Genomic DNA, 27720 nt, shown 5'->3' with positions numbered 1-27720 from the left:
CCTTGGCTCCCGCCAGACACCGATCTGCTCACAGTAACCACAGCGACCAGGATGTCTCTGAGATGCTGATGTGTGCATATCTCTACAAATGTCTTTCTAAATCAAACATATGTCAATGAACTACTGATTCCGAAGTCCCTGAGCAGATTAGATTGACATTGCAACACAAAGGCTGAAATGTGATTAGCCCCCCCAAAAAATCTAATACCCACATATGCTGGATACGGTCCAGACAAGAGACACTATGAAATGGAGAATCGCACAGCATCAACGTCAAGGGTGAGTACCTCTCTATTTTTATTTTTTATTTTTTTTTTTATTTTTTTATTATTATTTTTTTTTTGCAGGTCTTAATATGCAGTTTCTAACCTTTTGCACTTGTCTGACAGCAAAGAATGGTGTAATGGTGTCAACTACATCATCAAAGAGTGAGTAGTTAGATATTTTGCCTGCCCATACTGCGTACATCAAATGTACTTTTATTTGCACGTTCGGAATGTTAAAACGTTCCAAAAACAACGGCATGTACAGTCAGTAAACATATTTCACCTTGGGAACAGAAACGTCATTTCAATGACAAAATACGCCCTAGAGAAAAGTGCTAACGAATATCTCTGATATAAAAACTCTCCTCTTTGGGAGGAGCGTGTATGTGTGCATGTGCTGGTCACCCTTTGGAACTGGACCCGTTCTTAAGGAAACAAAAGTTTCATTTCACAAGACAAATAATACTCAAGACTGGAATCCCAAAAAGGCATTTGAATTGAGAAAATATAAAATAGAGCCGAGAAATGTCTGATAGAGTAGGCCAAATATAACAAGCGAGAAAAAAAAAATATCTGGCTCATCTTAATTCAACAAAACAAGGCGAAAAGCTGTTTACAACTTCATAATGACTTAGAAAATATTGCAAAGACACAAATATTGTTGTCATCCATAAATTCATTAAGTTGCCACGTGCTGTAGATTATGCAAGAAAAGTGAAATACTCCCTCATCCCCCAAGGGATTGCAGTGCACTCAACGGCATGGCTAAGAACTAATAAGCATCCGGACCGAGCAGCTACCCTGCTTAGAAATCATCTCACCACCAGTGGGCTTATTTCACTCAGACTGCTATGTAGTAGAATGAAATTAATAAAAGCTCGACATAATCGGGAGCTAATCGCTGTTGTCTAGACAGTTGTTTCTTGAACCAAACCGATTTCATATTTGCTGCAGAAGGCCAAAAGTAACTTGACTCATTTTTTTCTTCCCCAGATTTGTTGGTCACAGTAAGCCTAGTTTGACAAGGAAATGCATCGATAGTGATCCACAAACAATTACTAATCAGCATGTACCGTGAGTACTTTTTCTTTTTGATGGTTTTGTCATGTTGGCAGACACGTATCGATTTTAAACTAAAGTTTAGAAAAGTCAAACATGGCACTTTTTAGAAAGCTTGTCTCAGTAATGGCCAGGCCTCTATTGTGTAAATAAACAGTTGAGACAGCGGGGAAGGTGTTGACATGTTTTTGGATGGTGGGTGGGACAGCAAAGGGATTTTTTAAGTGTTTGGGTGGAGAGTTTAGGCATTGGATTAAGGCAGCGAGCGAAGAAGGGAAGGGAAGGAGGGGTCATTCGGAACGAAGGAGCTGCGGCTTGGCAATTGGGAGGCGTTGAAGGAAGTGAGATGGAAGGTTGCAGGGTGTTGTAGTGGAGATATATGGTAGACCCGCTGGCTTTCATCCAGCATGGTCCATGAACCACACACACTTGCATGAGCCCCACCTTTAACTGGCCACCCAGCTGTGTAAACATCCCCCGATAGGTGATTGGCTGACTGCTTGAGCCAGTCAGAAGCGAGGATGCTGTGAAAGGTGAGACAAGTCAACCAATGAGTCACTTTGTGGGTGCGGAGGCAGGCAAGAATGAAGAAGGGAAAGAAAGACTGATTGCGTTCATGATGACACACTAATAAAGCGCATCATTGGTCAAGAGTTAAACTCATTTCCATGACTCACTTCCTTGATTGTTTAGTCTCCTCCCTGTTTTCATGTCCTAATTAATTCTACAAGAATGGCCTTCATAAAGTTCACGGCATGATGACGCGCCATGCTTAGATGTTAGCCTCATCTCAAGGCTCAAAATGTTTTGTTGTCTTTTATATACAACAACACAATTTGCATCGATCCTCTGTAAAGTACAAGAATAGTACTGCGCCTTAAATGAGTGCAAGAAATATTGCAGTGGGTCATGTGACCTTTGTAATTCATAAAAATGTTGTACAACTTCTGGAGTGAAGTTTTACTTCCCAATACAGGCCTGTAATACTCTTCCTCCCAAATCTGTCACTCACATTTTACTGTGAGACATGATGTACAGTATGTGACTAACATCGAATATAAGAGGGATTTAGTGTGAAGTGCTCCCTTAGCTGCAACGAGGCATGTGCAGAATGTTGTATTTACGAGCAAAGGTAGGCTTCGAAATGTGTCGTTTTCCGCTTGCGCTCCAGATGTCATCGCAAGCTTTCAAGTCCCACTTGTTGTTTGGATGTGTCAGACAGATGTTTACTTCCACAAACATCCAGTCCCGCCAAAAAAGTCATCGTTAATTTCACACTGCGTAACCGATAATAACAGAGAGCGACTCATTACGAGTCCGCCTGTGTGAAGATTAGTCTAGTTTGTTTCCACTCAGACAAAACTGGGATGAACCCCTGTAGGTGTGTTTGCGTGCCTCTTTTGGGGGCTTTACTCCTTATTTAAGACCAATATTTACCCAGCAGCCCCAGGGTGAGATTACCTCATATTCTACCGCCCAGCTGCTCTTTCTCAGCGTTTCCACGACGACCGGCGGAATGTCCCATCATGTTTATCTGGCCGAGCGAAAAACAGCAAAGCGGTGGAGGGAGATGATGACAATTCAGTTGTGTGAGTGTGTACAAGATAAACACTCACATTAGTTCGTATAGTATCATCTTTGGACGGGTTCCTTTAACCTGCGCATTTATAACATGGATAAAATCTCCAAATAGCCGTTTAGTTTTGACAAGTTATAAATATATAATACAAATTAAACTAACTCTTATCTTAATAATTTATTATGTGTTCCTCGAGGGACGGGGGGGACTAAACAGTGCACAGTTTGTTGTATTCCAGTGTATTATACCAATTCTATTTTTCCCAAAATGATAACATCGCGAGCCTTAATCTAATTTGTTTTGGATTGGAATTTACGCTGTTTACTTTACGTGAATACAATCATCTCATGGAGCCTGATCATATCTGATTGTGTTTCAGTCAGAGCTCGATCGCATTGCGCTTTTCGTCTTTTTGCCTCATTTCGGCATCTGAAATATATTTAATAGCCTCCTCGTGCTTATGACCAAGCATTCTCTTGAGGGACTACAAATACGCATTGGAGGCCCTTTCAGCACCCCCTGCAATGTGGACACTCCTCTGCCATGGGAACTGACAGTTATTTGCTCTAATTTGCAACAGAAAGCTTTTTGCTGTGTGAGGACTTTTAGGGAATGTTCTATTTGGTCTTCTCCTGGGGCTCTTTAAGTGATAAAAAGTTTGGTTATTTAGCCAGCGAGGAAGAAGGGGAAGTGCAAATACGACTGCATGACCCTCTTGTCAAGAGGTTGCTATTCTCCAGAAGCTCATGAATGGCCTCCAGGATGACATCGCATCACTTGGAGAGCTTCTTCAAGCTGTTTGGGCATGGGCACGTTGGGTGCCGCATGCAGGCCACTTGTTGAAAGAGCAGGATAAGGCCTTTTGGACTCCAGCCAAATAGGATCTCACCCTGTCGTGCTCCATCCGGATTCAGACAAAAGCGGGCTTCACTCGTCAGAGATGCTCTCCACTTTGTGAGAACAGACCTATAAAAGGATTTTATTTGTGAAGCTTTTGGACTTGGAGATGGAGCTGCAGACTCGACTCCTGGACTCCACCTTGATCCACTTTGATGTCAACCTGATGGATTTTTCGCCCAAGCAGCAGGCGGATGACAGCCAATCCAGCGACATATCCTGGAGCCCAGAGCACACGGACGATCATCTGATGATCGGCCCGGTTGGCCGAGAAGGAGGAGCCGGGTCCGGCAGGTCCAAGCGGAGGAGGATCATTACGGTGGTCCAGCGCCAGGCGGCCAACGTGCGGGAGAGGAAGCGCATGTTTAGTCTGAACGAGGCATTCGATGCGCTCAGGAAGAAAGTTCCCACGTTTGCCTATGAGAAGAGACTCTCCCGCATCGAGACGCTGAGGCTAGCCATAGTCTACATCTCCTTCATGAAGGATCTTTTGGAGAACACTTGATGCCGACTTCAACTGGCAAATGATTGCGACATTTTAGAACATAGAAGTCAACAGCCTTGGATTGTTTGTAAAGTTCTTAGTCACAAGAATTGATCAGATAGACTGAATTATTCAAACATGTTTGCCTTTTTAGTTTTAATGGGTTTTTTGTTTCAAGTGCAGTTGAACTGGTCACGCTCCGGTCACAATATTAGGTACACCTGCATATTGATGCAATCGGAAAATAGAGATTATATCGCTAATTATATTGATAATTTTGATTGACACTCTATGCAACGATGTCTCATAGTGGATTTCTTAAATAGCAACTTCACAATTTAATGCACCTCAAGCTAATTTAGCAGTATCATTTTTGTTTCCTAAAACTAATAATAATTTAATGATGTGATTGTACTGAAAGGTCCCAGTCAGGTTAGCATAAGGTAAGCAAAAGCGATTTTATTCCGTAGCATTCAATTCTGCATGTGTACCTAATGAAGCGATGACATTTTGTATTATATTCGATTTTTTTAATGGCTACTAACAAGCACATCTACCTCGCACTTTAGAGCAGAGTTCACTTACGTAGTGTGTGCCGGCACCAGGTAGCCATGCAGAGCTGTTCTAAAAATAGTTCAGCAGTGAGAGGACATTGTGATTTTCTGGGATTGTTGTACAAGAACGTCAGGTTGGCAAGTCCGCAGGTGAGGTTGTTTTCAGCACCTTGGAGAGCGCTGGACGTTGCTTTCTCACCTGTGTGAGAAAAACAAGATTAGAAACTGAATCTTTCACTGACAGTATCTCTGAGCCTTCTTATCTGCTTCAAGTGCAAATTGGTATTTGCATCACAAATCGTGGTTGGATATTATCTTTGACGCTGAGGTGCAAATTGGCTGATGCAGAGCCCCCTGTGGGCGACCCACTCGGTGGATAAGGCCTCCGTATTATTTTGCATCAAAGTCCACCACTTCCAGACTTTTACAGCTCTTGTTTCTTTATTGGATTCTAGCCTTCCCCCCCCTAAAAAAAATTGTAAGCGAGTTTGGGCCTCTTCATCACCTCCGCTGTTTGCTTTACGCCGCAGTCGTACACCTCCTTAGCGACCCCGCTGCGAGCACGGATCCGCCCCGAGAGCTCCTCGGGATGGGGCGTCTTTTAAACCTGAGCCGCGGTGTCGACGTCCCCGCGGGGGTCAGACCCATTTAAGCGCATACCTCAACGCGGGGCCGCTGACGGGAAAATAAACACGTCGGTCTGGTTACGATCCAGCTAAGGCCCCCCGCCGTTTGCAACCTCCTGTGTTTCACTGGGTTTATTTTTTGCCATCACCACTGTTCACATCTAAGTGTCTAGACTGGCAGACTTGTTACTGTGTACAGATTTTGAAATGCACTTTTGTATAAAATAGCAAAATTGCTTTTACATGCAGTATTTACGTTCCATCCCTGTTTTTCTGGCCTAGTTAGAGTGCAGTCATAGGCATATGGAAGATGCATTGTGCTCTATTGGAGGATAGATTCATTGTTCTTTGAAGGACACCCCTCCCTACACTGCCCCCTTATTTCTGACAGTTCCAGTACACACTGCACCTTTAGGAGTTGGCTTGTACTCTTGACACTTGTGGGACTTGCATAGTTTGGCAGCATACTATAACCATGTCAAGGGAATCATCAGTTATAATGGAGTCATCAGACTGTTGTATATTTTTCCATAGATCTTCAGGGCCTGGAACCTGGAATAGAGTGTGTTGTGTTCTCACTGTAGGGTAATGGCAATAATACAATTGTTTGAGTGAATCTAAAAAAAACATGACTATGTTTTAAAAAAATAATATGATATTAATAAATGCGTGTCAACAACAAATGAACATTCTTCACATAAGTAGGTCAGGGTAGTGCTAAAATGAGCGTCACAATATTGCTATGCTGACATATTTAGTGCAGAGATGCCCAATATAAGAAAACGCCCACCAAAATATCTTGCGCACAGTTATAAAAACAATCCCAGCCCCTTTCCATTTTTTTTTCCTTTTTGCCTTCAAGGTCTTATAGTCTTCCTCTGATATTAACACAAGTTATTCCTGCAGTGGTATTATGTTACACCCCTTCCCACCCAATCACAGCGCTCCCCAAAATCCTCCATCTCGCTCCCCACTATAAAAAGTGGGAAACACCTCTCCCTCTTTGCGGTGCACCATATTTGCTTTATAATCAGCACGGGCCATCATTTTTGGGTCACATGAGGAGTTTGTGGACTGGACTCAAGCGGGACAACTGGTTGTAGGGGCATCTTGAAAGGTTTTGGACAATGCGAGAAGACAACTCCTCCCCGATGGACAGTGCAGGGAACAGTGAGGAGGAGACCGAGCGGCAGCTGCCGCGGAGGGGCGCCAGGAAGCGGCGGGCTGCGACGCGCAGGAGCGCAGACGAACTGGACGAAGGCTTGGACGTGGAGATTCCCAAGAAGAGACGTAGAAAGAGTTGTGACCGTGGAGGCGGTAGTAACGGAGGTGGCGGTGGCAGCGTGGCAAGCGAAAGCAGCGAGGCCAGCAGCAGTCCCGCTCGCTCCATCGACGACCTGCAGAACCAGCGCGTCATGGCCAACATCCGAGAGCGCCAACGCACGCAGTCTCTCAACGAGGCTTTCACGTCGCTCCGGAAAATCATCCCCACGCTCCCGTCGGACAAGCTTAGCAAAATACAGACGCTCAAACTGGCCGCGCGGTACATCGATTTCCTGTGTCAAGTTCTGCAAAGCGACGAGTTGGACGCGCGGGGATCCAGCTGCAGCTACGTGGCGCACGAACGTCTCAGCTATGCCTTCTCCGTGTGGAGAATGGGGGACGCCTGCTCCGTGTCGACCACAACCCACTAGCGGGGCTACACTGGAACAGCATGGTAAACTCCATTTACTTTTTACGCACTACCCGACCAAATGGAGACTGTGTTGGAAATATCATATTGTGCATTTGGGATTAGATCCCATTGGAGCTCACGAATGCTAAAACGAGGGTGGTAAAAGTAAGGCCAGGGGGCCACGTATGACCCGCCCTGCTCTTTAATATGGCCCAGCAAATATTTTAAGACTTGAGCTATTTCCTCCTACAGTCGTCATTGAAAATGTAATTTTCATTTTGATTTATTACAGTAATTATATTTCATTGAGAAAAAATATCTCATACTTCTGATGGTTGATGATGAATTTAATTTTAGCAACATGAGGTATAGTCATACGTTCCTTATTTTTAATTACACTTAAGCACTGTTTGATCAGTTGTACGATTAAAATGTGATAATTTTTTCCCATCGAAATGTCTTAGTTTAATGCTTTATCAGGTTCATCTGATGTACATGTTTGAATTAAGTAAATTCACATTCATGAAACTTTTGTCCAATTTGAGTTTTCTTCTTATTAATGACAGCAGTATTTCTTTGACAGATCACGTGGCTCAGTCCAACTCTCCTGAAGACGGAACCATGGAAAAGTGCAGCTGAGGCCCAGCTGTGAGCTTCATTCCTCCTCCGAGAGCGGGATGTGTGATATTTCCCGTTGCAGGGACTGTTATGTTTGCAAGGGAGCACTTATAGGACAAGACGGATATGAAGAGAGACCACTGCGACTATATGAATGTTGTAACAACAAAATCAACTGAGGAAATGTTTTGAAACTAGAGAGAAACAACACAATTCCTTATACATTCCTCGTGACAATGTTTCACAGCAAATGGAGTATTTATTTTTCTACTGGTGAGAAATCCGTTTGCCCCAATTAAATAAGAGTTATTTATTTTGGGGGTATCACAGAATGCTGTATGGATCTGTAGTCTGCACATTCTGAACGTTGTAAATATTTGCTAATAAACAAATGAAAGTAACATCCTGGCAAGTATTCATTCAGTTGTTCCCCAGCAATAATAAACTTTTGATGTACGAAATAATCAAGTGTGTTCAACACTCCCGAGACTTACCTGAAAGTATAGCAACAAAGTCATTTCCGTTGGCTTTAGCTTTTTCCAGTTAATCAAGAGAGTTTATTTACTTTTGTTGTAGCAGAATCCGCAGCTAACTAAGTCACGGTGGAGGGGGTGAAAGAAAACATCTCATACCTCTGGATTACTCTGCAGTTCTTTCTTGCACTCTGGGATTTGGGAACGCCGTAATTGGCTGGCGGGCTTTTTGAACAGAGCGATAGTGGTGCATTGGGAAGCGTGCATGATATTCCCAGATGTCCTTTGAGGCGCAGGTCAGCATGGGAGACTCCTGCAGGTGCTTTTGCAGTTAGCCTCAAGAGCTTTAAAGGGGCGGATATGGGTCAGGCTACAAAATGCGCTGCCATTACAATTCAAGAAGCTCACCAGCTATGCATGAGCCACAACAAACCTAGATTCCTCATGAAATCCTGAACTAATTGTTTCTATATTTTTTTCCTGAGTATGCTATTTTAGTCTTTTACACTACTGATTTCCTACTACACATCATACTAGCATGGGTCAGCAACATTTCCTCATTTATTCATGCAAAAGCCTATTTTGAAAAATAACCAAATGGACATTTACAAGGCAAATTTGAGGCACCTTCTGTGATTGGGTATTCAAATTTTGGGGTTTTAGGTGAAGTCATTCTGTATAGTCAAGGTACAAAAATGCTGACAGTGAGAATTACCAGACACATACAGTTCTGACTAAAGCAATGCAATCAATACACACAAAGTAAAAATGCAACTTTTCATAGAATACTTGAGGGATGTTAATGGGAGCAGTGGTGTGTTGTTGTTTTTTTTTCCTTCATTGTAGCTTGCGTGCAGAAGGTAAAGCCATCAGCGCTGACCTAAGGCCCTTTGCCAGCCTCTGGAGGGAATCAATTCCCACCCGTAGCTCACCGTGGCAGTGTTATCTTAAACTTGAGGCTGTTCCTCTGACATGCAGGAATGTCACCTCTGAGGCTTGCAAACGGGTCCAACTCCACACATATAGGTTAGCCACGCACACACGCACAAAGAAAGAACCAAGTTTTTTGCGCTGTAGCCCACTTTGACATCAGAAGGGAAAGGGATGACTGGTTGTTATCAGTGTGAAGACATCTGGGTATCTGGATTTAACAGTGCGCTGATTTACAGGCTCTTTGATGACTTGAAACACACACTGTCTCCCAACCAGCCATTAATCACCATTTCAATTGGCCTGCTTTGGATTTGCCGTCTTTAAACTGATGTGAAAGTCAAAGGTGCACTCGGCGTTTGTTTTGAACATGACAAGCTGTGAATCTTTGTAAAAATGAACTTCTTGCCAAGCTTTTTGTTGGCTAGGCTTGCCTGTCTTTACCTCCCATTAGCTTTACGTCTCCTGCGCTTCCACCGCTTCTTTTTAAGTTTTCCCTTAACCCAGTAACAAGCCCTGGTTTACATGAATGCTTAACACCACAAAAAGACAGCCGAGGGGGGGTAGGACTCATAAACACATGCATGCAGGACTGGACTCCATTAGAGCTAATTATCTGTTTCATCTCAGCTCCGAGCAGTGTGTGCCCACGTTTACCATCTCAAATCAGCACATTTACCTCGGGGCTCTGGGTTACCCTGTTTTGCTAATGTGGGGTTATGGCAATCATTTGTACAGGAAAGAAAGTTATTTTAAGACATGGTGGATTTGTTTCAAGGTAGAATTTGAATAACAGTTTCCTGGAAAAAATGCATAATGCAGCTGATGTTTAAGGGATAAGCACAGATGATTTGCATCAGGATGAATGTTGCTACTGAACTTGGTCGCAGATGGAACAAGACTTTGTTGAATTTAATTTTTACATATTTGCAAAATGGTTATATTTATAACCCCCCTGATGTTGTTGTATACACTTCCACTCCAGATATAATTTCAGATGTTGAACCACCGTCCTTCAGGCAACATCACAATTAAAGGTGAGTATAATTAATTGTCATGTTTTTAAGTTTTAGTTGATAAACTACCTTTCACACTTGACAGCTGACCTGTTTCATGCATGAAGCACCTCTACTTCACTTGATGCTACAATACCATCCAACCTGCAAAGAGCATAAAATTAAGACCAGTGGAAAAACAGCGACAATGTTCCAGAAAACAGAATCCACAAGGTAATGGGCCATTAGTCCTAATTAAAAGACAGGATTGCTTCAGGGGCTTTATAAAACAGACAGGGGGGGACAGGGGACGGCAGAAGTTAACGCACATTCCCAATTAGGCCACAACTCACACACACACACATTTCCTGAGGCCGGTGCCAACTGCACCCATCAATCCTGACCTACGGCCTTTTAACTAACCCCGTCGCCCACACCGACGGCCATCTACTTCCACAAAGTCTCTATTCAGTTTACTGGGCGGAGGTGACTGAAAATGTTCCCGATCAGGCGTAACAATGAGACAACAACCAAGTGAGAAAAAGAAGACGATAGGGAACGAACGGTACACGAAACCTCTGGGTTGCCCTCCTCGCGGCTGTTTATCTTGCAGATTGAGTTAAACACAAGCCTCTTCCAACTCTCTGCATACCAGACAATATCACAGTGGCTCAGCTTTAGGAATATAAACATACAAGCTCTATCAAAGACCTCTTTAAAACACATAGGCTCTTTCTCCTAACTTAATTTACTGCGCCTTACGCAACGCTCCTTTATTGGATTTAAGCTGTTTGAATGTCTTATTCTGCCTGAAAATGGGGGGCTTTAGGGGTCCTATTGATGTCTGGGTTAGGACTCTATTTCCATGTTTATCTTACACTCGAGGGCTCATTGAAATCTATCAGACGCTCTACACATTGATTTTTTGGAAGGGGACATAAAGAGAGCACTTTGTTTGCTTAGTCTCATCCATTGACTGATTTTTTTTTTTTCCCCTTGTGCTAATGTGAAAAAAAAATGTTGTTTCCACTGACTGTTTGCATCACCCGGTGTTATGTAAAATTTTGTGGCTTTTCTTCCTGTTGAATGCAATAACAGTTTATTGGCGTTGCGAGGGACACGTTGTGAGGGAGGGGGCGACTTGGCAGCTCGAGTAGCACAGTGTTGGTCCAAGGGGAGCTACAGTAAGCTAGGAGAGAACTGGAGCCTTCCCTCTGGTCTTCACTGTCGGGTGGTCTTACTCTTTCTTGAACCACCCTCTTCCTTAATCCTTTAATATGTTGCCATCTTTTCTGCCATTCTTTCTCCCGGCCTCAAATCCCCTCTTCGCCATCCTCCCTCCACCCTTTTTTTACCCTCCTAATATCTCCAATATCCCCCCCCCCCCCTAATTTCCTGTGTGCCTCGGTATTTACTTAAAAGTGTGGTGTTGCGGTGAGTGATTGGGCCTTGAAAAACAAAGAAAACCACAGCAGACAGTCATAGATGCCACAAGTCTAGAAAACAAAGTCTTGCTGATTCAGTGATTAACACCGGCCAACATTTTTGCCGAGTATATTTACTGATTAATAACCAATCATCCGCTTCGAGAGCTATTCTGTGACTTTTACAAGCCTAGCATGTGCCATTTACTGAGTCATTTTTCGATTTGATTTTCTTTTTTCTGGGGGATGTGACTTTCAAAGAGCAGTCTGGTAAGTTAGCGCCAAAGTCCACACACAAAGTGCAGACGTGGGACAGCAGGAAAAGTGTAAAGCAACACCACCTGAAAGAAGCAAAAGGTCCCCTGAGAGCAAAAGCTCATATAAATGCAAGGAGGGACACATAAACACTGAGATGGCGGCGATGGCGTGTGCGTGTCATACAGCTTTACGGTGAAGACTTTGTTTTCATAGCAATCTGCTTATCAATATGCAACACACCGTATATAAGAGCAGCACCTGCATCCAAATTGATCCCAATAGTGTCTGTATTGGTAGAAATGTCGATTTCATCTAGTGCTTTTACGCATCGGTTCTGCTTTACTTCATCTTCTTTACTACTTAGTAAAAAATCCGAGGGCCCCCTCGTCAGGAGTTGGCACAGGATGTGGACCCTCCCCCGAGCGCGCATTGGTACAATGAAACCTGAGCCCCAGGAAGTGGTCCTGCGCATCATCACGTCAAGGCAGACAAATAACTCAATGCTCTCTTTCTGCCTCTTTCCTTTATTTTCTCTTTCTTCCCCATCACTCAGCTCTTGTCATCTTCATCGTCTTTTATTGTTTTCCTTTCAGCTGTCACGAGGAGTCGCCGAACTGTAAGAAGAAGAAGAAAAAAAAAATCTACCTGTGTTATCTCAATACGAGCTAACATTTAAACTCAAAACGAGCTGTGGCTGGCTGGGGTTTAGTAGGCCCCCAAATTCCAGGAAATATTTTCTTGCGCCGTTCCCTGAAGATTTGTGGTAGTCCTGCCCACACTATCCCTATAATGTTTGAGGTGGAATTTCCAAAAAGCATAAAAAAACGGGTTTATTTGCACAGTTTGAAGAAGTGAAACATTGATCTTCCTTATCTCTGCATGGTTGTATTATTTTACCTTGCAAATGCAACTGTGAAAATGCTGAGGGAGCTAGCAAAATTGGGCTGCTTTTAAGGGAAGTAGAATGAACCAAAAACAAAACCACCTACTTAAGTTTTGGTTCTTCACAGGTATGAAGTTGGAATGTCAGCACAATGGCTTCCTGTGTGGTGTCTGCATATTCTTCTCATTCTCAAAAGCATTCACGGTAGGTTCATTGAAGACTCTAAGTTGTCCATAGGTTTGAATATGAATGATTATTTTTGTGTGTGTGATGCGCTAGGTGGCAAACGGTAGTGTTAAGCAGCATTTGGAAGAATAGCATTCACACACCCCTTGGCTAACTGCTGCTTGGGGCAATTGGGGGTGCACAAACACATATGCTGAAGTAAACATCTTGCTGCTAAAATACTAAAAGTGCCCTGGGGAAGTTGGCCCACTGGCCTACCAAAGTGACCCTTGTTACCACGGTGATTAGATATTGCTATGCCTCATCTGCAAACATTTAGGCAGTGTCACCCCTAATCTGCATTGTGGCACCCTGCCAGTGGGCAACACACATGCACAAACAAGGATGTGACTGATGACATTTTGACAAATGTTACACATTCAGGTTTCCAGTTTGGGAATAAAAACAATAACTTCATGATGATCCATAGGCCAAAGGTAACGCATAGTGTGCATGTATTTTCCTCCAAACTTTTAAGTGTATCTGCGTGACTTTAAATTATCATAGGTTGTCACATTCCACCTCCTCACCCCTTGACCTCTGACACACCGGCCTTCGTCCTTTAGGCCAAACCATCATGACCGCCACTCATTGCCTTACTGCAGTTTGGCTGTATGTTCACTCTGAAAGCGAGTCAATGACTCCTTAGAGGGACATTAATAATTTACTCCAGGCTCTGCGGCACATGGAACATGAATATGTTCTCATGTATATGTGCACATAGAACAACCCAGAAACGTCCAATTATATATCCCTGTAAAGTTACCTGATATACTGCTGGATCAAGAGACCTTCTGCTTCCTTGAAAACAGAGAAGCGGTAGCCATCGCTCACAGCAGTCCAAAAGGGACTGACTATTTATATGACACTTGTGTAAAAGGCAGTTTATAATATATGACAGTGTGTCAGGCAGTTGGGAAAGTCAAACCACCATGGCGCTTTGTCATCACTGTCAGCCAGAACACTCATGCTGTATACAGTCACACTTTTACCAGAATACAGAATGAGAAAAACCTGCCATGTGCATAAGTGTTGCATAATAACCCCTCCGGTAGGTTTTTAAAGATTGAAGACCTGTGTGTGACATCCACATAATTTGTGAGACATTCCAGTACTAGCGTCCTTTGTTTCCCTGACCGGTCAACCTCACCTTCTCGGGAGCCCCGAATGGATAAACAGCGCCTTCTATTGTTCAACTGCATGACACTTTTTGCATCTTCAGAGTACACCAAAGTATTCCTGAATTGTTTTATTCTATTTTACTTTACTAAATTACTAATATGGTATTATATCTTTAGACGAGGCCCATGTGGGAAGAGGTTGCTGACATCGCATTGTCTAAACCAAATGAATCATTTAGCGACCCGGATGCAAACAACTGGTAACTTATACGTGTTCAGCTGAAAGAGATGCGATGTCAGACACAGTTAGACAAATGAACATGAGAAGGCCAGGATAGATGTTCCACATTCTTTATTTAATGAAATGTTACTTTTATATACCCAATAGATGTTATTTGTTTATGCACTTGGTTGTTGTTACTGTTGCTTAGGCCTAGAACAGTGGTTATCAAACTTTTTACACCAAGTTCCAACAGGGAAAAAAAACTTAAAGAAATTAAAATACAGTAGCATAGTAGGGGATCAAAAAAGTGACAAAGGTTTAAAAAGAATATTTCATACTGTATGCCACAGTAATGTTAAGCTGTTTGAAGATTAACTTCACATGAAGTAAAATAATTTAAAAAAAACTTAAATCACTATACAATCAAAATGTATTGCAAATGAATGTTAAACCTTAAATGCTTAACATGTTTTAATAGAAGTAAACGTATTGAACTTAATGTGCAAGTGGTCAGAGATTTCATGGACCACTAGAGGGAGCCCTCATACTACTAGTGATACTCGTATCACTGATAATCATTGGCCTTGATGATTTTATTCAGTATCTTATGTAGTGCTTTATAAAATTGTGCAAGACAAAGCCAGTTTTATTTTGGAGTGTATTTTTTTTTGTACTGTAATGTTATGCATAGGTTCAATCGTGATTGTACGTTTGTCAGTCACGGGCGTCTGACCACGTCATCACGCTCCTACCAATCAGGTGGCGACGTCCGCAAACGGGGCACTCGAGACGTAAACCTCGCAAACATGGCGACGCTCGAAAGCGAATACGGAGATTGGAAATACGTTCGTTTTTAACCGTGAGGAAAACTGTCCCAGTCGCGTGTTACGACGTGGCGGGGTTTACCGGGGCCACCGGACGCCTTTTGAACAATGTTCACAGAGGTAAGTTACAGCTGACGTGCGTGTTACTCAGAGTTTAGTAGCTTCAGTCTATGCTTGTCAGGTTGTGGAAGCTAGGCGGCTAGGCGTTAGCGCAGCAGGTAAACAGACAGACACACACACGCACACGGATTGACATGGGAGAGGACGGACAGTCTCGGTGTTTCTACTAGGCTCGTCTGCTATAAGTAGCACTCGACCCGGGATTACAAAGATAACGCAACGCTAATGCCATGAACTTGGGATATTCGTACTGGCTGAAATTAGCTCGGCGTAATTATTGAAGATAGTGAGTGTTTGTATTATGATAAACGGCCACGAACGGGAAAATTCGACATCACACAGAACACAGGTGAGCTGGGTGTTGGCTTGTTTTTTGGCCAGGTGAGTTGTGTATCAACTCCTGTGAGCGACTGTTAAACCATTTGAAATGTTGTCGCTTCTTTTCTTTAACTTTTGCTTGGCCTCAAAGAACTCTTTGCCTGTTGCAATGTGGTCTTTAGAATCTCGACTTTCAAGTCACAAGTAGCAGCTTTTGAGTTGATGCTATGTGACGATTTTGGCCGTGTCTTTAATGTTTTAGTGTGTTACTGGATTTCATCATGAGTGTCCCGAACGCATGTGCATTCTCTGCCATTCGATACGAGCGCACTGATTCATTCCCACCCAGTGGGACCGGCTGTATGCATGCTTGTAAACACATTTCATATTGATTAGCTATCATCGCAACCCACAAGCGTGTCATCCGAGAGGTAGTTTAAGGTCCCGTTTCAAACATGCGATAAGATTTGGTCACATCAAATTTTTCTTGAACTTGCTCCTATTCATACAATTTCTAGACTAACAACTTATCCTTACTGAAGTTTTAACATCCAACTAGAAATGTGCGAGTTTTTATTCAATCTGAGACAAAAAGGTTTCGTTCACCACTCTGTAATAAAGCCTTCCTGAAATTGTCAAGCGCTCTGTGATATATGACACACACAAGGAATGAGACAATTGAAAATGGCAGCGTGCTCGCTCGTTTGTATCTCCATCCAGCTCAGGCCAAGAATGTGACCCAGACTACATTCAGATGTGGTCTTGAGTCATCATTCCTCAACACGGCTCAAGTCCACGTCCATCTCCTTGTAACTTAAGCTCTATGTTTGAATGTTATCATCAACCAATGTGTTTTGTTTCATATTTGCCTTGAAATGCTTTTCAAGCTCACGAGATTCTCCTCCTGGCCTACATGTCAAGTCTTTGCATAATGGATTTGTGGATGGATTAGGCATGATCAGTCGTCCCTGTGACTCTCTCCAGCATTAACTTGGGATCTCCCACCGGCCAGTTTTAATGGTGTAAGCTAACATGCTGCCTAATGATCACGCTGATCAGGGCTGCAGCCACCCATGAGAGTGTCTCAAGTGTGTCAGGAATGAACTGAGTAATGCTTTGCTTTGTGGCAGTGGACCATTAGCATTGAGATCACACGCACAGAAATGTTGTAGCGGCCGCCCCTCTGGCCTCTCGTATTCTTAGTGACTCATTTCTGTCTGGCAGAATCTATTATTCAAGTTATATTAAATGTAAAAACTCGCATGTCTCAATCTTGTTTGGTTAATCTTTTTGGTGAAATTAGATAAGATAATTTGAATTTCCTCGGCTGATTTTGCGTTATTTAAACTAAATGGGGTTGCGCTAATTTCCCTCTGAGCCCCGCATTTTCTACATCAGCTGGCTTGCGTTTGGTCGCGCTAGTGATGTGTTCTCGACCAGGCTTGGGTGTTAATCATTGGAGCAGATGGTTCATGTTTTAAACCCAGCATAAGCTGTCAAAACTCGCACTGCTGGTTATCATCTCGCCTCCGAGCAAGCCAAGCATCGGCGCCGTCATCGCATCACAGACAGCCTTGCTGATAAGACTCCACGCTGCTGACGTCAAGCGTGGTTCATGTTACACATCTCGAATAAGTCTTTTTCTTGCAATGATTGTGCTTTTTCCCCCCCTCGTGACAATTTCAAAAGCCACCCTCAAAAAACAGCAGGCCGAAGTTATTTGTACACGGCATATTTCCTCGTAATGGTTTATTGTGAGCCCAGAGCATTTGTGTACTATGAGTATCACGTTTCAGTCAAGTGGTACCGAACCACACAACATGCATAGTAAATGCTTTCGACACTCCAGCTTTCTGTTTACGTGATGTCACATGCTACATTGTAGTGGTTCTAAAATGGAGCTGTGACAGATTCTGTTGATGTTGAAAGCTTATGGTTGTTTGGAAAATGGAAACGGTCATGGAAATATCTCACTTTTTTGCTGTTTAATGTGTCATTTGCGGTTAACCAGATTGACCACAAATCTTTCTTTGTATTCTTCCCAGTTCCACATACCTTGACTTGTTAGGTGTGATTGAGGTCTTGTCGAGCCTGTTTGTGCACTCGCTGCACCCTGGACATTCAGAAAGACTCACTTTAAAAAGACTCACTGGGTGAAATTTGGGCAAGGCCATATGGCCTTAAATTCAAATCTCAATATTTGTGGGCTAGGCTAGCAGACTGGACTCGATGGGATGTGAGCGCTTTGTTTCCTGCACTGACAATAACAGGAACAATATAGGAAGTGGCTTATGACTATGCACAAATGCAAGTTCGTACGTCTTTGTCTAAAACCATTTTAACCTCATGTTTGGTCATGAGCTCCCAAAATGTTTGTTTCCTTATTAATGTGATGCACAATAGTCCCCCCCCCCCCCCCCATTATGCTAAATAATGCACTGTTTGTTATCATGTTGTCTAAAAATTAATCTATGCTAAATACTATCTGTTGTCATGTTGTCTAAAAACTCAAGTTAAAGTTTAGCTTATCAGTCATTGACATTGTTGATGATGACTCTTTTTGGTTCCTTTTTAGGCCAGTCTGTCCTTTTGGGGATGGGGGGGTCTCGGAGTCGTGCTGTTCCTCATCACCTTCGGACCCTTTGCCATATTCTACCTGGCCTTTTATATCCTCTGCTTCATTGGCGGGTGAGTAGACACGCATTCTTTCACGTGTACCGTATGTTCAATTTTAACTGGGCTTTTCTTTCCGCAGTGGCTTTGCGGTCACTCTGCTGTATGGGAAGATCAACTCCGAGAAATACTTGGAGAGGTGCGAGCACTCCTACCTGCCGCCCCCACCCATTGGTATTCCAAAGGTAAACGTTTTCCCTGTTAGTGTTGCATGTCTTCAAGTTTCTCCTCTCATGATTTTGTCTTTTTGGTTAGACGTTGGATGAGATGAAGCTGGAGATGAAGCCCATCAAGATCGACAGGCGACTGACTGGCTCGAGTTTCATAGATGAGCCTCTGCAACAGGTTTGTGACAATAAAGCGCAATAAAGTGGTCACAACTATGCGACGTGCTACTCGGTTTTGTTGAGCAGCAGTTTTATTTTTTGGGGGAGCACTTTGTGACAGGTCAGCTTGTCCGCGTCAGCAACTTTAAACTCCCACGTGAGCCATTCTAACCTCAGGATGGTTTGCTCATGTGGAGTCTATTGTGTTGTGTTCTTTTTTTTTTTTTTATCTCTATTGGCTGATGTAAGTCGCACTTTATATGCAAACATTTTGCAAGTCAAACGTGGGAAAAGCAATGGGAAAAGCATGTGGATGATGGAGGTTAGAAATCATGTAGGAGCGTTGTGCTCCTCAAGCAGCGTGGCCAGCAGCATTAAGTGGTGACACAGCACTGTGACGGTCAGATGACACTGACTGAGATGCTTCCTTACAATTCCTAGGAATTCCTTTAAGGATATTGAGTGAGGGGGTTTAAAAAAAGAGTGAGAGAGAAATAAATAAAGGAACAATTGTTATCTTGTGCTGGTTCACTTGGGCACACAAACAAGGTCAAGTTTGACATGTGCTCGATACTACCTTTTTCCAGAAATATTTTATTCAAGCATCAATTGCCCCCGCCCCTGCAGGTGATCCAGTTTGCTTTGAGAGATTATATCCAGTACTGGTACTACACTCTGAGTGAGGATGAGTCTTTCTTATTGGAGATCAGACAGACGCTGCAGAACGCCCTCGTCCAATTCTCCACACGGTACAACTCACACACTCAGCAGCCACTTCATTAGGGACACCTGCAAAACAGACACATTTGGGAATGTATCAATTTAACCCTTGTATTGGATCTCATTAGGTACTTGGCTATTGTTATGTTGTTGTTTTTTGTGTGTGTCTTACATCAAGGTCCAAAGAAGTGGACTGGCAGCCTTACTTCACCACTCGCCTGGTGGACGACTTTGCCACCCATTTGCGTGTCTTTCGTAAAGCTCAGGATCGCCTCCCGGACAGAGAGGATAAACTAAGTAAGCATGTAATTATTACACGTGACCGACTGGCAAATTAAAATTTGTTTGATAGTAGTTCATGACAAGGACAGAGTGCAATATGTTTGACTGAAGAGTGTTGTCTGGACAGGGGACATAACAGAGGAGCTGATAGACTCGTTTTTCGAGGCCGAAGTGGAGATGGAAAGGAAGATTTGTCGAGATGTGGTGTGCACTTCTCTTAAGGACGAAGAAGGTAAACAAACTCGCGTCTTGGTATTATCGATTTGTGAAATAACCTTTTTTTTTTTTCTCCCCGACGCCATTTATGACAGGATTCCTTCGAGATTTGTGCGAGTTGCTTCTGTATCTGTTACTACCTCCTGGAGACTTCCACAACAAGAACATGAGATATTTTCTAAGAGTGAGTGTGCATTAGAAGAAGCCAGGTCTCCAAAGCAACTGCACTGTTCTAAATTCACCCTGCTGCATACGCGTTTGTTTTAGGAGGTGTTGGCGCGTGGAGTCCTGCTTCCTCTCGTCAACCAGCTGAGTGACCCCGACTACATCAACCAGTTTGTCATCTGGATGGTACCAGTGTGACCTTTTTACGATGACTGCAGCGATTATATTTAATGAAATGCTGTGACACTGAATTTGTGTTCATGTGTGTGTGTTGAGATTCGAGACTCCAGCTGTAACTATGAAGCCTTCATGAACATCCTGAAACTGACAGATAAGCCTGCTGAGCTGGAGGCCGTAAAGGACAAGGTGATGGAGGAGCTGCAATACCTTCGCTCGTTGGACACAGCAGGAGATGGTGCGCCGTGTCATTCCTTGGCAGCTAATATAAGTCCAAAATAAATCCTGAAGTCATGTTGCGTGGTTCGTTTGTGCTTTTAGACATCAATGTGATCAAGAACCAAATCAACAGTCTTCTGTTTGTAAAGAAGGTGTGCGAGACCAGGATCCAGCGACTACAGTCTGGCAAGGTACGAATAAAGTCTTTGGTTTATTAACCCTGAATAGGTCCTTTCAAAAAAATCGTCCCTCACTTATTTACAAAAATCAATGTTAGTAATTTTTGCCCCTTCTTCCCACATGTAGGAGGTGGACGCTTTGAAGCTTGCGGCCAATTTCGGCAAGCTGTGCGTCATCCCACTGGATCACATCCTGGTCCACAACATAGCCCTGCAGTTCTTCATGGGTAAATGCAGCAATACTGTCCCGATTCTTCAACGTTTGTGCGCTAAGGACATTTTTATGGCAGATTTTATGCAGGCGGCCGGCGCCCAGGCCGAGCTCTTCTTCTGGCTCACCGTGGAAGGCTACAGGGTGACGGCGCAGCAGCAGCTGGAGGCCATGCAGCGCTGGCAGAAAGATGGCAAGAGGCAACCCAACACTACCAAGGGGCTCCTCAGGGCAGCTGCACTGGGAGTTTTTGAGCAGTACCTTTCTGACAAGGTCCAAAAATCCTCCGCCAAAAATAATAATGCCATAAACAAATTGACTTTACAAGCTTGCTGTTCTTATTCTCCCTGCAGGCATCTCCCAGGGTTCAAGTAGACGAGGACTCGATAACACGCCTGGGGGAAAAGCTACAGAAAGACGATCCCACGCCAGAAATATTTGATGATATCCAGCGAAAGGTATTAAATAGTTTCTTGTCTTGTGGTGACGCTAAAAACCCAAACCGATGGTGCTTTTCCTCAGGTGTATGACATGATGCTAAGGGATGAGCGCTACTACCCGTCCTTCAAGCAGAGCCCACTCTACGTTCGCATGCTGGCGGAACTGGACATGCTCAAAGAGCCCAGCTACCGCGGCTCCGATGACGGCGACGGGGAATCTTTCAATGGCTCCCCGACAGGAAGCATTAACCTGGTGAGGGAGTCCTCTCGAGCGTGATAGATGTCCACATACAGTTGTCAATGTAACGTTTTGTTGTCTTTACAGTCTTTAGATGACTTGACCAACTCCTGCCATGATGAATCTATGCAGCTCCATGCTTTCATCTCTGATACGGGTACACACAGACACACCAGATTCTGATCTTTAAGGCTGGCTTCACATCATCCCACCGTGGTTCCAGTGACACAATTTGGTTTTGGTGGTGTAAAAATGATTTGACCCGCAGTGTAAATTCAGCCTCATTTTTGTATTAATGTGCTGATAGCCCCTTTTTGTTTTATCACCCGTCTATTTTGCGCCAAGCTCCGTTTTTTTTTTCTTTGCTCCTCCCATCACTTTCATTGTTTTCTGTTCTTTCCTTTGCTGTATTCGTCCTGCCAATTTGTCCCCGTCATCTCCCTCCACGGCGCATGCATCGCACCCGCATGTTTTGTGTCCTTTACCCAACCACCCACCGCTGCTCCATTCCCTTTCCTTCTTGTGGGTGTATTGTCGGGTGGGGTAGCTGACGCTGGTATTCCCGGCTTTTGGGCTGCCGCAGGTGTGTGCAATGAGCATGGGAAGACGTACGCGCTTTACGCCATCACTGTATTCAGACGTAACCCGGACGGCAGCGAAGACTGCTGGAAGACGTACCGGCGGTACTCTGATTTTCACGACTTTCATATGAGGATCACTGAGCAGGTCTATTTTTTTTTGCTTGTCTTTTTATTTATTTTCTTGGCTCACATTTCTTCTGAGCTCATGTTGCGTTGTTGTACTTTTAGTTTGAGAACTTGACGTCTATCCTCAAGCTCCCAGGGAAGAAAACATTCAACAACATGGACAGAGACTTCCTGGAGAAACGGAAAAAAGACCTCAATGCTTACCTACAAGTATTATTAGTCTTGACATATTACTGTCATTAAGTTATGCCCATCATTAAAAAAAAAAAAAACATCCATTGTGTGATTTAGTTGCTGCTGAACCCTGAGATGGTGAAAGCGTGCCCAACTCTTCTCCCGTACGTCTACGACTTCCTAGAGAACAAAGCCTACAACAAAGGCAAAGGAGACTTTGCACGCAAGGTAACAAGCATCCATAGTCTTGTATCAAATACAATGCACACGGCAGACAACAACTCACAAATGATCCCCTGTCTGTCGTTTTCACACATCAGATAGACACGTTCGTCAACCCCCTGCGGAGCTCCATGAGGAACGTGTCCAACGCGGTCAAGTCCCTCCCGGACAGTCTGGCCGAGGGCATGAACAAAGTGTCAGACAACATGGGCCGCATGTCCGAAAGACTGGGCCAGGACATCAAGCAGTCCATATTCAAGGTGCTTCGCGTCACCACCGTACTTCTGCTCCTATCGAGACGATTGTGACAATTTTGTCCTCTTCCAGGTGCCTCCTCTTCTTCCCAAGTCAGACATTGACCCCGAACACTGTCGAGTCTCCGCACAACTGGACGACAATGCAAGTGACCCTGCTCAAGTTTTGGTTTTGGGGGCAAATCTTTCACGTCCTGTGTTTGCTCAAACAGGTGGACGACAACATCCCGCTGCGCGTCATGCTGCTGCTGATGGACGAGGTGTTCGACCTGAAGGAGAAGAACCAGTGGCTGCGAAGGAACATCAAGAACCTGCTGCAGCAGCTCATACGGGCTACTTATGGCGACACCATCAACAGGTCTGTCAATTCAATGTGACCATAGAAAAGTTACTGAAAGGTAATTTGACCTTTAAACTTTAATAAATCTTCCGAACTTTATTGTTGCTTTGCCTCTAGGAAAATTGTGGACCACGTGGACTACTTAACGTCTCCAGAGCAGGTGGCAGAATACGTCAAGAAGTTCAGGTAACATTTTTTAGACACACAAAGGCGCGTTTTTTTTTTTTTTTTTTTTTTACGTTCCAAAATACCAACCTCTTACAGAGACTCCTACTGGCCTAACGGTATTCTGGCCGAGACCCCGCCCCGTCGGGACAAGAGCATCCGGATGAGGACGCGTGTTGCTGCCAAGACTAGTCTGCTGGGCATCATGCCAGGTGATAACACACACACACAAAACACATGAAGCTGTTTATAAAATGATACCAGTTCAGGAACTGACAAAATGTGTAAAAGAAAATGGAGACACATCATTCTGTTGTAACTGCGCCCACATAGACGAGCTGAAGCACATCATTGGCGCGGAAACCACGCGCAAGGGCATCCTGCGCGTCTTCGACATGTTCCAGTACCAGCCCATGAACCGGCGGCTGGTCTATGTGTTCCTGGAGGGCTTCTTGGAAACCATGTTCCCTCAGTATAGGTTCCCCGAACTCTTCGTCAAGCTGCACTCCCGCTCGCCACGCATCCATCGATACGGCCACAAACTCAAAGGTTCTTCCCTCAAAAGGTGACACGAGTGGACCCAGCCAGATGGACACGGACAAAAGTAGACGCACACGCGCACACGGCACAGACTTAAGAGCTAAATATGACACTGGGGGTAGGGGCGCAATGTGTGAAGCCCTCATGTCTTTTCATTGAAAACACTCCAAGTAATAATAAGATGGATTTCATTACACATTCGCATCCCACCTGACAGCGTTCTAGTCCCCCTTCAATTTTGGATGTTTTTCATTGAGTTTTGCTGAACTGGGCCAGTCAGTGCTGTCCCCTGGTGGCCCGCCAGTACTGTACTGTTTTTTCAAGTGCAGGACGCTAGCATCAACCTTCACCTTTGCCTTACCTTCCTTTTCGCTTCGACTCCCCTCTAAATGCTGTAGGACATTTTTAACTGCAAAAACTGCACTCGTTTGTGTTCATAGCAACCAAATATGTCAATAGCACTGACTAACAACGCGCTGTTTTTTTTTTTTTAATGTGACTGAACAAAGATAGGGTGAATGGATTTATTTTTAAATTCTTATTTTCACCCCTCAAGCCCCCCCCCCCCCCTCATTGTCCATCCTGACCCCAGATGACCAAAGCTCGCGTCGTTGTGCTCTGTGAAGACATTCGAAGCGGAATGATGCAATGATGACCTCACGGTGTGTTTGTGTGTGCACGTTAAGGCTCAGCAGTCCATGCAATCAAGCACACTAAATACACGTTTGTGGAAAGCCGTTTATTGGACAGCATGGATATCCACCTTAAGGTATGTACATTCCTTTAAACGTGTATATGCATTCGATGGAGACATGCAGTTGTCACCTAGTGCTGTTTTTCCTCACTCGACTAGTGCAACTAAATCGTCCCTACTAAGCAAAATTAGTACTTCAACTCTAAGGTGAATATCAAGAATATTGAATGTCTTAGATGGCTTTCCATACACGTGGATGAATGTATTCTCCGTGCTAGTGTGTGTTTTGTGCAAATGTGTGCGTGCGGTCCAACTGTGGAAGTGAGTCGGCCTTAAGACAATGCATCCGCAGTTGAAACTGACAAGAAGCTCTTCCACGTGACTGAATCCTCCTCTCGATGTGGACAAATATCCCCAATCACTTTTTAGACGGCAGACAAGCAGGTCTTAAATTTTGTGCAATATTACTTTTCTTGGACGCATGTGCATTTTGAATTATTGTACATATAGTAAAACAGATTCATGTTCTTTAAAAAACAAAAAAAACATGAACTATTTCTCTCTTCTTCGCCCTACAACTTTAACATTCCATTGTATGTTTCTTTTACAGACTTGTTTTATAAGTCACTTTTTTTTTTTCTTTTTTTTTAACCAAAGGGTGTGGGCATGTTTTGCCCCTGAGGATTTACCTTTTATTAGCGAACAAGCTTGTTTTGCTAATTAGGATGGGACAGGCGCCAACCCCCTTCCCGTTTTCTTCCAATAGCCCAAGACAAGTGGAATTGCTGCTCATGAGCACTTAGAGTAGCAAGTGTGTGTGTGTCAAGGGTCTCCCATTGGCTTGAATTGTCAGGTGAGATGTCACCTGTACCATTGCACACCTCTCCTAGAAAGTTTATTTGGCTCAAATCCAGGATGCAGTTTGTCAATAGTGTGCCTAAATGTACTGTCAATTCTATTTTCATATTTTTTCTTTAATCTATAAAACAATCAGAATGTCATGACCACGTTAAGCGACTGAAAGACTTTTTTTTTTTGCATCACGTTTACCGACAAACCCTTGAGAGCAACTGCTCACATCAGTATAACACTAATAAAAGGTAACTCTGACTAACTGACAGCACTGCGTATGATGAATTTTATTAGTTCATGAAATGATCTGTCCTGTGACCGAAGAATCAGTAGCACAGGCCAATGTAGTGCAATGAGACCGTCCAAGCTTTCTCTCTTCTCACGTCTGCTTTTGGGCTTTTCCTACAGGGTCAACGATGGCAACCACTCCCCACGCGGCCAAACCTGGTCGTTATAAGAATAACTGTCACTTCAAAATCCTTTTTTTTACTGACATTTACATTGCTACTCACTTGCAGCGAAAGTAATCTGGGCGACCGTTCCCATAGAGGTCGGCCCGCCGAGGCGCATCACTTTGCGGGCGGCGTTAAAAACATAGGCCCCGGACAGGATGAGACCACTGCCGCAGATGAGTCGACAGCTCCAGCAGCTCTTGAAAGTCTGCATGGACTTAGACATTGGGGCATTTTCTCCTGGTAGCGCCTCGGGTGTCGTCATCTTTGCTGAGGTACGTATGCTAAAGCTAACGGCTAAGGTGATTGGGAACTTAGTACAATGCAAGTGTCGGCTTCTTAAAGGTTGCGGGGGACAAATGACATGCAGCGAGAATACGTACGGAGTTTATATCTATACTTATCACGTTTTCCCAGCTATACTAGTCTTACGTTTTCCCAACTATGCTCGCAATGTTTGTACCCGTGTCGAGTAACCCGGAAGTACTTTCCGAAGGCTCGGTTGTATTACGTCACGTTCTTTTTTTCCCCCCGCTTCATGTGCTCTGTGTTTTTGGACGATAGATTGATAAAATAATACAAATATATACATGAATATAGTCGATGTATTACCATGCTAGTCATGTTGCGGGGCAAAAATTACACTTACACGTAAATGCGACTGAATAGATGGTTGGCGGATGTTTCGAATTGCTCTGTCGCGCTCTGGTGGTGAAGGTCAGAAATACACGCGTGAACCATTATAACTAGAAGACTAGTATTGTGTAAATAGTGTATATTTATAGACTACACATTTTTATAAATGTGTATATTATGTGTATATATATATATATATATATATGTGTACATTTTAAATTTTATATGCCAAATACAACCCATCTATCCATCAATTCCTCCGCCATAATCCAATGTTTGTTCCTTAGGGTCACTTGTTCAAGATGACAAGGTTTGGTATCGACGTTGATGCTGATACAGTATTGATATGTTGTGATGTCGATTCCGTATCAATATTACTTGATACTGGCTATATCACCTTCAGACATTGGAATTCCTTATCAATTTTTATGTCGATACTAAAGATTACAGCCCGTTAGCGCTGGTATCGATCTACAAAATGATAGGGATTCGATATCACAGACGAACGATACCAGGCGATATCAATTTTGGGAATATCGAATGGTATTATTCAGCTGTGATATTGAACCTCTATCATTTTGTAGATCGATACCAGCGCTAACGGGCGTTTGATACGGATTCGATATCCGACGCCATATCGGTATTGTGTCGACCAGTATCGTTCGTCAGTAGTATCGAATCCCTATCATTTTGTAGATCGATACCAGCTCTAAACGGGCGTTTGATACGGATTCGATATCCAACGCCAAAATTGGTATTGTATTGACCAGTATTGTTCGTCAGTAATATTGAATCCCTATCATTTCGTAGATCGATACCAGCTCTAAACGGGGTTGTTGATAGACATAAAAATCGACACAGAATTTATAAAGTAATTTATTTGTAACAGTTCCATATGATTTAACACAAACATTAAATAAAGGCTGTCAATCTATCATTTGATATGGAATCAATCTCAATGTTTTGAAGTGATATCACTGTTGATACCAACGTTAAACTTGATATTGATGGTTGGTTATGTGTTGCAGGTTCCAAAGCCAGTCGGACAAACTATCAACCTTAAAGTGGAGTTCTCCTGGTCAACAAATCATCTAATAAAAAAAAAGAAATAATTGAATTAAACATTTTTCGTTGTGTCCATGGGTGTATTTGTTTTATCACAAATAAAGTCTACCGAAGTTGAAAAACTCTTCTTGTATTCCATGTGTAGATCGTGGTAGTCCATGCTCTTGGGTGATGAAGTTGGAGCATCAAGTTCTATGGTGATACGGAGATATGCTTGAAGT

The 27720-nt window shown here is 43.4% G+C and overlaps 4 protein-coding genes across 8 annotated transcripts; 3 read left to right on the top strand and 1 right to left on the bottom strand.

The window, feature by feature from the left end:
- Positions 1-388: 388 nt before the first annotated feature.
- snx13 (sorting nexin 13) lies at positions 389-27628 on the top strand. 4 transcript variants are annotated; one of them, XR_015062874.1, is made up of 32 exons: positions 389-428; positions 1260-1340; positions 10147-10198; positions 10263-10390; positions 12849-12925; positions 18128-18240; positions 18308-18410; positions 18481-18570; positions 19179-19300; positions 19450-19568; positions 19681-19785; positions 19865-19953; positions 20037-20120; positions 20211-20349; positions 20433-20521; positions 20637-20736; positions 20800-20993; positions 21074-21178; positions 21243-21413; positions 21486-21555; positions 21982-22124; positions 22208-22315; positions 22397-22507; positions 22600-22761; positions 22829-22900; positions 22968-23113; positions 23213-23281; positions 23360-23472; positions 23594-23825; positions 24487-24569; positions 25865-26073; positions 27463-27628. XR_015062874.1 is itself a non-coding variant. In XM_085900378.1 (30 exons), the coding sequence occupies exons 5-30, from the start codon at positions 12851-12853 to the stop codon at positions 24515-24517; spliced, it is 2955 nt and encodes a 984-aa protein (XP_085756504.1). In that variant the 5' UTR covers positions 389-428; positions 1260-1340; positions 10147-10198; positions 10263-10390; positions 12849-12850; the 3' UTR covers positions 24518-25612. The 4 variants fall into 4 exon arrangements, 3 of the variants coding, with proteins under 3 accessions (XP_085756504.1, XP_085756505.1, XP_085756506.1); XM_085900378.1 differs by lacking the exons at positions 25865-26073; positions 27463-27628 and having other exon boundaries at positions 24487-25612; XM_085900379.1 differs by lacking the exons at positions 25865-26073; positions 27463-27628 and having other exon boundaries at positions 23594-25612.
- Positions 1270-8385, top strand: twist1a (twist family bHLH transcription factor 1a). The gene is made up of 3 exons (XM_085900399.1): positions 1270-1340; positions 6569-7182; positions 7724-8385. Exon 2 carries the CDS (start codon positions 6593-6595, stop codon positions 7157-7159), a length of 567 nt encoding a protein of 188 aa, XP_085756525.1. The 5' UTR covers positions 1270-1340; positions 6569-6592; the 3' UTR covers positions 7160-7182; positions 7724-8385.
- On the top strand, positions 3911-4380 carry LOC147040861 (fer3-like protein). Of its 2 annotated transcripts, XM_085901449.1 has the most exons (2): positions 3911-4010; positions 4074-4380. In XM_085901449.1, the coding sequence occupies exons 1-2, from the start codon at positions 3911-3913 to the stop codon at positions 4304-4306; spliced, it is 333 nt and encodes a 110-aa protein (XP_085757575.1). In that variant the 3' UTR covers positions 4307-4380. The 2 variants fall into 2 exon arrangements, with proteins under 2 accessions (XP_085757575.1, XP_085757574.1); XM_085901448.1 differs by having other exon boundaries at positions 3911-4380.
- LOC147040859 (distal membrane-arm assembly complex protein 1-like) lies at positions 25386-26308 on the bottom strand. The gene is made up of 2 exons (XM_085900400.1): positions 25859-26308; positions 25386-25790 (listed from the first exon to the last, which is right to left on the bottom strand). The coding sequence occupies exons 1-2, from the start codon at positions 26061-26063 to the stop codon at positions 25726-25728; spliced, it is 270 nt and encodes an 89-aa protein (XP_085756526.1). The 5' UTR covers positions 26064-26308; the 3' UTR covers positions 25386-25725.
- Positions 27629-27720: the final 92 nt, after the last annotated feature.

This window comes from Syngnathus leptorhynchus, chromosome 20 (assembly GCF_054491065.1).
Source record: "Syngnathus leptorhynchus isolate UIUO chromosome 20, UIUO_Slep, whole genome shotgun sequence".
Lineage (NCBI taxonomy): Eukaryota > Metazoa > Chordata > Actinopteri > Syngnathiformes > Syngnathidae > Syngnathus > Syngnathus leptorhynchus.
This window is presented reverse-complemented; position numbering and strand designations above follow the sequence as displayed.